Below are 12,310 nucleotides of genomic sequence, written 5' to 3'. Positions count from 1 at the left end.
TCACACTGGAACTTGAAACTTGCCTTACAGTAGCTAGTGCCATAAAAAGGGGGCATGTCCTATTTCCCCTGACTATACTGCAATCTGAAGGAGCTCTCCGAAGGCTGTGCTCCACATTTCTGGTAAAGCCACCCTCAGAAGACCCGGCAAGGAATGCAGAGCAGTGTCTAGGTGGGGCAAGTTTGAGTGACGGCAATCCAACAATGATTGCCACTCCTCAGGAGATCTGGGCCAAATTGTTGTCTGCTGGAGTAACCTTGTTCTTCCCCATTTTCCATCTCTTTTGCTCACAAGAAAAGTAAACTAATTTAAAATTATTCTATTTTCTTCAAATCTAGCCATCAGTAAGAGGATTAATGAAGGCTTCCTTACCTTTATATCGAGATTTGAATGTTTCTAGGTAACAACCGGCATCATTCTCATCCAGGTCCATTTGGTTACCCAAAGACTTGGCTCCAATCCCATAAATGATACCATAACAAATCTAGAGGAGAAATGATACCTACACATTAGAAATTCAGGAAGCAGCAGTACATCACCACAGAAGTGCATACAACAGTAAAGTTTTACACAAAATAATCCCATCCAGTGCTATCTGATCACAATTCACCAAATGCATTTATTACCTAGAGCAATTTATTAATCATGAATTGTTGATTCCACATCCTAGTAATTTGTTTTAAAGAAGTTATGAAATGCAGATTTGCAGCACACACCACGCTTGCAAAACACAGTGTCCAACATTATATGTGATTCTGCAATTGGACAGCACTTGGCACTTGCTAAACAACCCTGATTGTGCTAAGAATTACACTCACAACCAATTTAAGATTCTCAGTCGGGCTTGCAGTATGGCTCATTTACACATAATGGAAAGTTCAAATATTCACACACAGGGTCCTGTCCTTTGCAGACAGAAGGAGCATGTCTACACATTTTTCAACTAAATAAAGCTTGGGACAGCTATTCCCTGGTTCACTCCCTTGGACAAAGCCTTGGCCAATCAGAGTCAACCTGCCTTAAAATAATAATAATAGAAATAAAAACAAAAAACAAAAAACTGAGGATGCTGGAAATACAAAACAAAAATAGAATTACCTGGAAAAACTCAGCAGGTCTGGCAGCATCGGCGGAGAAGAAAAGAGTTGACGATTCGAGTCCTCATGACCCTTCGGTCAACCTGCCTTGTTTGAATTCAAACAAAACCTTGGAAGTTAACTGTTCCCTGGTGCATTCTCCATGGTAATGCTTCTACCAGAGTCCACTTGTCAACAAATCAGCACTCTCTTCTTATACAATATAAATTGTTGTTCCCTTTACAATTGGTATTCCTGTGAATCTGTCCAATGAGTACAATATGAAAAGCTTCAAAAGCATGTCTCTCTTTTCAGCATACTCAAGTTCTGTACTATCCAACAACTATTTATACACAACTCTGTTATCTCAAATTATTCAAACACAATTTTCCCTTAACAAATCCATGCTGGCTCTCATTTGTTAGTCCATGCTTGTCAAGTGACTGTTAATTTTCTCCAAGATTATGATTCTAAAAGCTTCCCCACCATCAACATTAAACTGACTGGCCTGGATTACCAGGTATATCCTTCTCTCCTTTTCTGAACATGGGTGTAAAATTTGCAATCCTCCAGCTCATTGGCACTATTGTATCTAAGGAGGATTCGAAAATTCTGACGAGCACCCCTGCAATTTCAACCCTTATATCCTCTCAGCAACGAGGATGCAATCCATCAGCACCCAGTGACTTACCCACTTTGAGTACTGCCAGCCTTGAGAGTATCTCCTCTTTAAATTTATCTCATCAAGTATGCTAACCTCTGTTTACCATAGCTTGAGCAAATCCTCTACCTTGGTAATCGCCAAGGCAAAATGTCTGTTTAATACCTCAGGCTTCTAACTCCACCAATAGATCTCCCTGATCAGCTCCCTGCTCCTCTGACAATCCTTTCACTGTTACAGTTTTAATGAGCATTGAATTAACAAACACCAGCTGCTTGCCATCAGAGCACTCACCATGAATGCCTAATGTAACGGAGATTTTTGCTGGCTGTTATCAGACCCTCACTATTCTAGCAGAGGTGTATACCGAGCACACCACTGCTGAAATGATACATGCATGTTGCTTACAAAAATATGCTAGTGTTATAGAGTTGCTCTTCAGACAACTTTTATTAGTGGAAACATTTAACTTTATTTACAAGATAGCAGCAGCAACTACATGTGTGCATCAAACTCCATAACTAAATGTAGAGGTTCCTGTGCTGTTAACACATTGGTTTACACAGATCATGTGATCTTATAACAGGATTATTCTTAAAGCTACAGTTTAACATTTATCAAAACTATAATTACTACATTCCTCCCCCTTTAACTTTTCTGTACATTTTGTATTTACCAGGATATTTATCTCATGACATTATAATATTTACACAGGTCATGAAGTTACAAGTTCAGTCTTTCAGGTGGTTTCCTGATCCGTGTGGAATGTCGCAGCTCCACGACTTCAGATTTTTTTGCAGGAACCACATTCTCTGGAACTGCATTAACATCAGGTACCTCATTAGGCCCAGGCTGTTCAATGTTCCCCACTCCGACAGCGACATCAGGCATGTCTGTCCTTGGTTGAGCAACTTCAACAGGAACCATTGATTCAGTAATGGTTACAGATGGAACATTATTTTGATGGGGTATCTCGCTTTTTCTTAAATGATCCACATGCTTACGAGTGATCCGGCCCTCCACTTCCACGTGGTACGACAATGGTCCGGTTACAGAACTTACTTTACCAGGTAGCCACTCTGGCCCTCCACCAAAATTCTTTATGTATATTGCCACTCCCATGGGTGTAATGGGGTTGCCACCAGCAACTTTTGCAGCTGTTGACATCGTACACCGTGTTTTACCACCTTTTCAATATCGTCGCCCATCCCCGGCCACCAAAGATAATTCTGCACTATCATCTTCATTCGTGAGATTCCTGGATGGGCACAGTGTAGCTCTATTAAAGGTGGTTCCCTCCTTGTGAATGAACTACTACCCCATGTACCCCAGAATAGAATACCATCTTGACTGCTCATCTCGTGTCTTTGAATGAAAAACGGCTTCAATTCATCAGAGACTGGTTCCTGGGACCAACCATGTAACACTTGGTCTCTCACTCGAGATAGGACTGGATCACAATTCGCCCAGTTTCTTATCGACCTAACACAGACTGGTGAGGAATCTAGAAAATTCATCACTAATACGAGCTCCTGTCGGATTGGGACATGTTCATCATTCTCTTGCAAAGGAAGGCGACTTAGGACATCGGTATTTGCTATATAAATCCCTGGTCTATGTACAAAGGTGTATTCATATGCTGCCAAAGTTAGGGCCCATCTTTGTATTCTTGCAGAAGCTATGGGAGATATAGCCTTTTCCTCACTAAATAGACCCAAAAGTGGTTTGTGGTCTGAAATGTTGCCCAATGCATGTATTGGTGAAATTTTTTTACACCAAAAATAATCAACAGACCTTCCTTTTCGATCTGAGAATATCCTTTCTCAGCTGTGGTAATTGTCCTGGATACATAGCCTATCAGCCTCTCTGTGCCATCGTCCATCTTGTGAGATAGTACCATTCCCACTCCATAGGAGACGCATTGCAGGTTATTACCAACTCCTTTGTCGCGTCATAATGCACTAACAAATTTGAAGAGTGTAAGAGCTGTTTTACTTTCATAAAGGCTTCTTTTTGAGATGCCTCCCAAAACCAATGCTGTTTTTCTTAACAGTGAATGTAGAGGGGCTAGAACTGTGGATAAATTTGGTAGAAATAACCCATAATCACTTCCACAGAAAGCAGTTGAGGCCAAAACATTGTATGTTTGACTCATGTGGCTCATGTCAAGCTTTGTATATGTTGTCCCTCCTACTAGTTTGGCGTAGAGGTCTTCAATATTGAGAATTGGGTTACTGTCCAGTTTGGCTGCTAGGTTGACTGTTAGTTTATAGTCCCCACAGATCCAGACAGTCTGGTCTGGTTTAAGGACAGGGACTATGGGTGCTACCCACTCCGAGAACTGGACCACTTTTATGACACCCAGCCTCTCTAGCTGGCTCCGCTCAGCATCAACCTTTTCTCTCACGGCGTATGGCACCGGTCTTGCTTTCAAACAGCGAGGTGTTGCCTCTGGGTCCACGTAAATCTTGGCCCGTAGACTTGGATTTTTTCCAGTTCATCCTTGAAGATGGTGTCATTTTTTTTTTTGCAGCTCTGGTAGTCCACCCTTTCGCAACTGGAAGATTTCTGACAAGGTTAATTTAATCTCCTTCAACCAATCATGCCCTAGAAGACTTTGGCCCTTCATCTTCCAGCACCATCACTGGTAGCAGTGTCGATTGGTGTCTATAATAAACAGTTGCTCTAGTGATACCTATTACTTGGATTTCTTCTCCTGTGTACGCTTTCAACTTGGCAGATGTTTGTTCCAAATTTAATTGTTGATCACCTTTATTTAAATATCTGAATGTGTGTTCTCCTATTACAGTGGTAAAAGCACCCGTGTCTACATCCACTTTTAATGGTTTACCATTCACTTGCACTGTAACAATAATTGGCTCTGTCTTCCCAACTTCCATGTTGAATAATGAATAAGTGTCAGAATTGATTGTTTCTGGCTCTGCTACACTAGACTTCATTGGACTTCATTTGTTGTTTGGAGGCTTGTTTAAATCTCACTGCGCTGTCTCATTATGTGTCCACTTCTGTGACAAAAATAACATTCTACTTTTTAAAATTACCAACCATTAGAAGGCTGATTGTTTCCATGTTGATGAAAATTAGTTTTCGAATTAGTTGCTAAGCTGTTTCCTCTCATTTTTCAGTTAGCGGGGACTGTTTCCCGCTTTGTGGCGGAGTCCTGCCTTTCATGCCACTTTCGGCTGACTGTTCCCATTCAACTAGGAGGACAATGCCATTTTGCACCCCTTGAATTGCTTGTGAATCCCTTACAATGCTTTCCATCACCAGCGCTATTTCTAATGCTTTCTTAAAACCAAGATTCACTTCAGCCAGCAGTCCACTGAATAGTGTCTTCCTGCATGCCACATACTAAGTGATCTCTGAGCATGTCATTCAGGGTTTCACTGAAATCACAATATTCCATTAGTTGTTTTAATTTCACCATGTAGGCAGCAATTGTCTCTCCCAGGGGTCTATTTCGTGAACTGAACCTAAGCCTCTGCATTGTAATGAAGGCTTGGGTTGAAAATGTCCCTTAACGAGGTCTATTAATTCACTGAAAGTCTTCCAATCTCAGGCACTGGGGGCCATCAAGCTTCGAATTAAACTGTAGGTCTTGCTCCCACAAATACTCAGGAGAATCGCTCTCCTCTTTTCCTCCCCCATGATTTTGTTTGCTTGCAAGAAGAATGCAAAATGTTCTATATATTGAGACCAATCATCTGTGGCTGACTCAAAGGTATCGATTCTGCCAAACTGTGGCATTTTGGATGAGTATATCTTCTTTTAGTTTTAAAGAACTTAGATACTCTCAATCACTGGGTCAGGTACAGCACCGAATCAGATTTATCCTCATCGCCAGTTTTTTGTAGAGCTGACCTTCAGACAACTTTTCTTAGTGGAAACATTTAACTTTATTTATAAGACAGCAGCAGCAACTACATGTGTACATCAAGCTCCATAACTAAAGAAAACTCCCCGTGTAGAGATTCCCTGTGCTGTTAATACGTTGGTTTACTCAGATCATGTGATCTTACAACACAGGATTATTCTTAAAGCCACAGTCCAACATTTATCAAAACTATAATGACTACAGCTGGGAACCCGTTTGTAGAGGCATTGAGTAAATTTTGGTCATGTAACTTCTAAAAGCAACCATGGGTTTGTTATGTGTGCCATTACAAGAGTTGTTTAATTTGTTTTTATAACTATATGAACTCATGTTGATATCTTGCCTTGCTACTTCACTAAACATTAAATTAACTAACTTTTAAACACAGGATGCTTGTCAGGGACTGGTAATTTATGCAAAAAAGTGTCAGCTTCAAAACCAAGAAATTCTGTCCTTGGTGTTTGATAATATAGTGTGTTTCATATTAAAAAGTTAAGTGCTTATGTTAATTTACGTTCCACTGGCTTTAAGCAACAAGATTACCTTGGCACGATTATAGAGACAGAAGCAGCATGTGGAGTAATATCATATAAAGCAAATTTTTTAAATGTTCATATTGCCCATTCTGTACATTGGACCTGTGTTCACAAGGACATGGCATTACGTAAACTCACTTTATTTTACACTCAACAGAGGACAATGGTTTACCAGGTTTCCTACTCAGCTGGAGGTGAAAGGTTTTCTGTTATCTATGTAATGCTCTCAAGTAATGCACCCAGGTTACCAGAAACTTGAGCTGACCTGCTTGGCCTGTTGTCTCAATCTGTCAGTCACTGATGCTGGGTCCACCATTTTCCATTCTGCAGCAATGCTCTTGAACACATCTTCCCCACTGTTTAGGACTTGAATAAGGCTCCTATCCTTGGAGAGGTGAGCCAGAATTCGTAGCTCCAGTTGAGAGTAATCTGCTGCCAGAATGAGGCCACCTTTAAAGGAAAAATTAAATTAGACATGGTTAGTTTGTTAAACCTGATATTAATCCAGAACTGCATTGGAGGGAAAAGAGAAATTATTTGACAGCAAATTTGTAAAATTTTGAAAGAGTGCAGAGGCACTGGACCCAGCCAGCATGCATTTTGAGAAAATGTAGCTTTTGCCTTACAAATAGAATGGATTTTTTTTAAAAAAGAGGTGACTAAACTGGTACATAAAAGCAATCTAGTTGACAAAACATGTTTCTGAAAATTTGCAAGCTAAACAAGCTTGCCAAGCTAACATTGCAAAAGCAATGGAGTTCACAGAGCTCTGCTATTCTAACCTCATTTCACCGAGGACCTGTGCTGGTACATCTGAAACAAAGTCAGTTTTTAAAATTCTGTTCTTTTGTTAAGGACTTTGAAATAATCCCACCATTAAAATTTGATTTAAAAAAATACAATTACCTGAAAATGGTACAAAAGCATGTCTTAGACTAACAGCAAATGGCAGCCCTTTATCCACCTTTCCATCATTCATCATAACCTGGCAGGAAGATGCCCTTATACAACAGCCCCTCCTTCTCCTAAAACATATATATACGGTGCAAAATTTAAAAGCATTGTCTTTTTTAACTTCTATACATTACTGCTACATAGAGTACAATTTTACAATGAGTTATAAAACCAGTGACAAGAAGCCAAGAGCAATTACAAAGATCAGTCCAATTGTAAAGCAAATATTGCACCACTAAAACACTGGTTATTAATTTCCACATAGATATTCACTCTATAGCTCATTTTTAAAAATATAATTAAAATACACTAGATTTGCTGACATACAGAAATATTAAACACACTAGCCTTTCAAATTAAGAGAGCATACAAGGTGGTTAATAAAAGCACACCAGTCCTAAGAAACAAGAAGCAACCTGAGGCACAAGAGAAAGGCTCACTTATTGAGGGTAGTTGAAGGCAGTATCGAGAAAAAATGAAAAAGTTGTAAACATTTGAGAACCAAGGAGAAAGCAAAATGATTGAACTATAAAAACATTACAAGGAAAGAAAAGTAGTGCATTTTCACTATAAATTTGTATTTACTTCACCAGGCAGAAAACATCATGTTTTTGGAAGAAAACCGTAAAGTCAATGATTACTTTAAAATCAAAGAAATTCCATCCATATAGCCAGATAATTTTGTGGTGTAGATGCCAAATAACAAATCAAGCACACAGGATCAAATTAAGTCATTCAATATAGCTTATTCTACCTGCAGAGACATCTAACACTCTTTGGTCAAACCTACTCATGTGAGCTAGGCTTTGATGGGACTGTGCCCAAATTATAACCAGGGTACATTTCAATAAAATAAATATGGTCACCAGTGAGCTGCAGGTGCTTTAGATCATACAGATGAAATAAATGTAGGATATTGTTCAGTTCCCATATTAAAGGCTGTTGTGTTACTAACAATAACCCCACAATACCATGATTTTTTTTTATTTATTCATTCATGGATATGAGTGTCACTGGCTGGGCCAGCATTTATTGCCCATCCCTAATTGCTTTTGAGGTGGTGATGGTAAGCCACTTTCTTGAACCACTGCAATCCATGTGGTGTAGGTACATCCACAGTGCTGTTAGGAAGAGAGTTCCAGGATTTTGACCCAGTGACAATGAAGGAACAGTGATATATTTCCAAGTCTGGATGGTGTGTGGCTTGGAGGGGAACTTGTAGGTGGTGGTGTTCCCACGCATCTGCTTCCCTTGTCCTTCTTGGTGGTAAAGGTCGCAGGGAAGATGGTTGGGTTCTCTCTAGTTGGAGATGGTCACTGCCTGGCACTTATGTGGTATGAATGTTACTTGTCACTTGTCAGCCTAAGCCTGGATATTGTCCAGGTCTTGCTGCATTTGGACATGGACTGCTTCAGTATCTGAGGTGTCACGAATGGTGCTGAACATTGGGTAATAATCAACGAACATCCCAACTTCTGACCTTATGATGGAAGGAAGGTCATTGATGAAGCAGCTGAAGATGGTTGGGCCTATTTAACTACCCTGAGGAATTCCTGCAGTGAAGTCCCAGGGCTGAGATAATTGGCCAAATAGCAATTTAAAAATCTTACTTTAAAAAAGCCATTTTATATTTTTATTGTTTTACAGGAGGTAATAAAGAGCTTTCAACATTAAAAAAAGTTGATATGTGTATCTAAAATGTACAATGATGTATGTTTATATATGGTTAGATAAAGTTGGCTATTAAATAGAGGTTATCTATGAGATGGAGAGAGATAAATATGTATCTTATACTTTACTTATTTATGACTGTCATTTCAAAGTAAAACAAGTATTTAAATTAAGGAACTTGGTTACTGATGGATAATGAGAAGATGCATGGAGATCACAAAGCCTCAATTGAAAAACAAATTGCTGTCTCACAGAAGGCGAGGTTTGAGGATTTCATTCAGAAGAAATACCTGAATCGTGTAGGAACAGCTGCGTTGTATGTTCCCTGGGAGGGAACAGTCTCTCTGATCATTGCTGGCATTTCAATTTCAAAATCCTTTGGCACATTTTGCAGGTTTGGCTCAATAAAGCTGATTCGACCTAATTGAATAAGAGATGTGTTTACAGAGAGTGGGTTCTAGGTCACATGAAAGCAAAATGTACATCTAAAGACAAACTAATATAAACTATGGGTTGTGAAATCACCAAGAAAATATTCCATTATATTTCATTCAACAGAATGGGAATCAATTCAAAAAGATTGTTTATAAATTCTTGTTTCAATTATGGCATTTTAATAAATCATGTTAATAGGATTACATTCTTTACGTAGTTAACTAGTTGATCTTGCCCATCACTTTTGCACAAAGCCCAACTTCAACTGGACTACATGCACTGCACAAGTTGACTAAGTTGGAAAAAACCCATCAGGACGCTGGTAATATGTTGTTATCTTGTTCTTTTTACTCCTTACTCCAAATAATGAAAGCAGGGAGCTTTGTAGTGCTATCAAAGAACAGAATGGACTGCAAAATGGTGGCATCTCATTGCATCCAATTCTGCAAGCCCAGTTTTAAACATTTTCCATTTACTGGATATTCAAACTCTCAATGGCAGCTCTACCTCTCAATGCCTAATTGTTTCTTATAGCGTAACCACCTCTAATAAATGATAAACTTTCTACATCACTGGTGGAAATGGTCCATTATATTTACTGTGCCACATGCAGCTATTCTTGTGCTGGAAACAAATATCATATACATATTTATTTAGAGGTTGAATGCTACTTCCATCTTCCTTCAAGTCATGGCCCAATATAGCTGTAAATTGTAGGATTAGTTTTTCGAAATATGCAACAGCATGGTAAAGGAATGTGGAAAGAAATTTATTCAGATTAAGAAATATGTCTTAAACGCCAGTTTGGGTCATTTGTACATGGCTCCTTCTCATCAGGTGCTACCCCTTTGGTTTTTTTAGCCTTCATAGTAAAAACATCCTTGATCCCTCTGTCGTCTCTAATTACAAACCTGTACCACAATGCAGCCAAGAATTACTGGCTTTGCTAGCCCTTGCATTTTATCTCAATGAAGAACAAGCATGTGCTTGAGAACAATATAAAGGAGCACCATGGGTAGATATGGTAGTAGTCAGAAGCACTCATTATAAATACACACATACATATACATAAGCAGGCAAATCACGTGATATGAAATCCAGCATTCGCAAATAAACATGTTCTGTGTCTTTGAGGGGATGTTTAATGAACTGTTTGCAATATGAAGGAGAGTTTATTCTATGCCTTCGTTATTAAACCATCTTCTTTAAGACAACCTCAGGTGAGACATCATTGAGAGGGTAATGCAGTCATCCTCTCCTATGGTGTAGGCTTATCCTGCAACCCTGTTATTTCCTCATCCTCCTGTTTGGCTTCAGTTATATGGCACATACAGGAATGGCCAGAGCTTTTATTTTATTCGTTCATGTGATTTGGTCGTCCCTAGCAAGGCCAGCATTTATTGCTAACTGCCCTTAAGAAGGTTATAGTGAGCTTCCTTCTTGAACTGCTGCAGTCCATCTGATATAAGTATACCCTCAGTCCTTTTAGGAAGGGAGGTCCAGGTTTTTGACCCAATGACAATGAAGGTGCAACAATTTAGTTCCAAGTCAAGATGGCTTGGAGAGGTTTGCAGGTGGTGTCATTCCCAGATCTGCTGCCCTTATCCTTATAGATGGTCAAGGTCGCAAGTTTGGAAGGCAAGTTCTGAAAGTACATCTTGTAGATAGTTCCCGCTGCTGCCACTATGCATGGTGGTGGAGAGGGTGAACTTTTAATGTAGTGGATGGGGTGCTGATCAAGTGGGCTGCTTTGTCCTGGATGCTGTCAAGCTTCTTGAGTGTTGTTGGAGCCACACTCATCCAGACAATGGGAGAGTATTCTGTCACAATCCTGTTTTGTGCCTTGCAGATGGTGGACGAGCTTTGGGGAGTCAGGAGGAGATTTACTCAATATAGAATTCCCAGCGTCTAGCCAGCCTGTTCTTGTAGCCACTGTATTTATATGGTTGGCTCAGTTAAGTTTCTGGTCAACAGTAACCCCCAAGAGGTTAATAGTGCGGAATTCAATGATGGTAGTGCCACTAATTGCTGAGGGGAGGTGATTACATTCTATCTTGTTGTAGATGGCCATTGTTTGGCACTTGTGTGGCACAAATGTTATTTGCCATTTATCAGTCCAAACCTGCATGTTGTCCTGGTCTTGCTGCATGTGAATATGGACTGCTTCATAATATGAGGATTTTGAATTGAAACACTGTGCAATCATCAGCAAACCTCATGATCTTGTGATAGAGGGAAGGTCATTGATGAAGCAGCTAAAGATGTTTGGGCCTAGGACACTACCTTGAGGATGTCTTGAGCCTGAAGTGATTGGTCTCCAACAGCCATAACCATCGTCCTTTGTGCTAGGTATGACTCCAAGCAGTGGAGAAATTTCCCCGATTCTCACTGATATCAATTTTACTAGAGCTCCTTGATTGCATACTTGGTCCAATGCTGCTTGATGTCAAGAACAGTCACTCTCACCTCTTTTGGTAACTCCTATGGTTAGGGTGCTATGGTGGTAATGTGGGGAGCAAAAGGATTCTCTGTGCACAATTGCCTAAAAACAGTTGCTGAATATGTTTCTTAGTTGCACAGCTAAGAAATTATTTTTCTAATTGCTTCAATCAAAGTCAATGTCTGAAAGGAAGTTTGTGAAAGTTCAAAGCCTGTTGTCATCTCAATCACTTCAAGCTTGGCAAGTCATACAAGCAACATACCTCTGTTTTCTGCAAACTGAAGTCATGTGCAAGTCTTGTGTAAATGGCTTACTAGCTCAGACAACACCTTTTTGCTTCACTAAATCATTTGCATAAATACATTACTTTGGGGCTGGCAGGCAGTCCACCTTATCTTTTTGCATTTACATTTCCTTAACATTTTACAACTGTTTTCTGTATTTCCTTATTGGATTACAAAGAATGGGATGTAATAATGGACAGGCAGTGGTAAGTGAACATACTGAGAAAGCTCAAGAAATTTTCATTTTAAACATATAGCTACCGTGACAATGACAAAGTAGGTTTGATGGGCCAAATTACCTTTTGTTCCTATTTTTTTATCCTTTCATGGATGTGGATGTCACTGGCTAGACCTGCTT

At 39.6% G+C, this 12,310-nt stretch overlaps 1 protein-coding gene across 1 annotated transcript in view; it reads right to left on the bottom strand.

The window, feature by feature from the left end:
- Window positions 1–12,310, bottom strand: part of polq (polymerase (DNA directed), theta) — a 94,683-nt gene that overhangs the window by 12,063 nt on the left and 70,310 nt on the right. Inside the window, exons 25-28 of the mRNA XM_041210626.1 lie at window positions 9,084–9,213; window positions 7,075–7,193; window positions 6,434–6,618; window positions 373–484 (exon numbers count right to left, since the gene is read on the bottom strand). Coding sequence (XP_041066560.1) covers window positions 373–484; window positions 6,434–6,618; window positions 7,075–7,193; window positions 9,084–9,213 — 546 coding nt within the window. The remainder of the gene's footprint in view (window positions 1–372; window positions 485–6,433; window positions 6,619–7,074; window positions 7,194–9,083; window positions 9,214–12,310) is intronic.

Source organism: Carcharodon carcharias, chromosome 18 (genome assembly GCF_017639515.1).
Source record: "Carcharodon carcharias isolate sCarCar2 chromosome 18, sCarCar2.pri, whole genome shotgun sequence".
NCBI lineage: Eukaryota > Metazoa > Chordata > Chondrichthyes > Lamniformes > Lamnidae > Carcharodon > Carcharodon carcharias.
The sequence above is the reverse complement of the archived record's forward strand: the minus strand, read 5'-3'. Positions and strand labels throughout refer to the sequence as shown.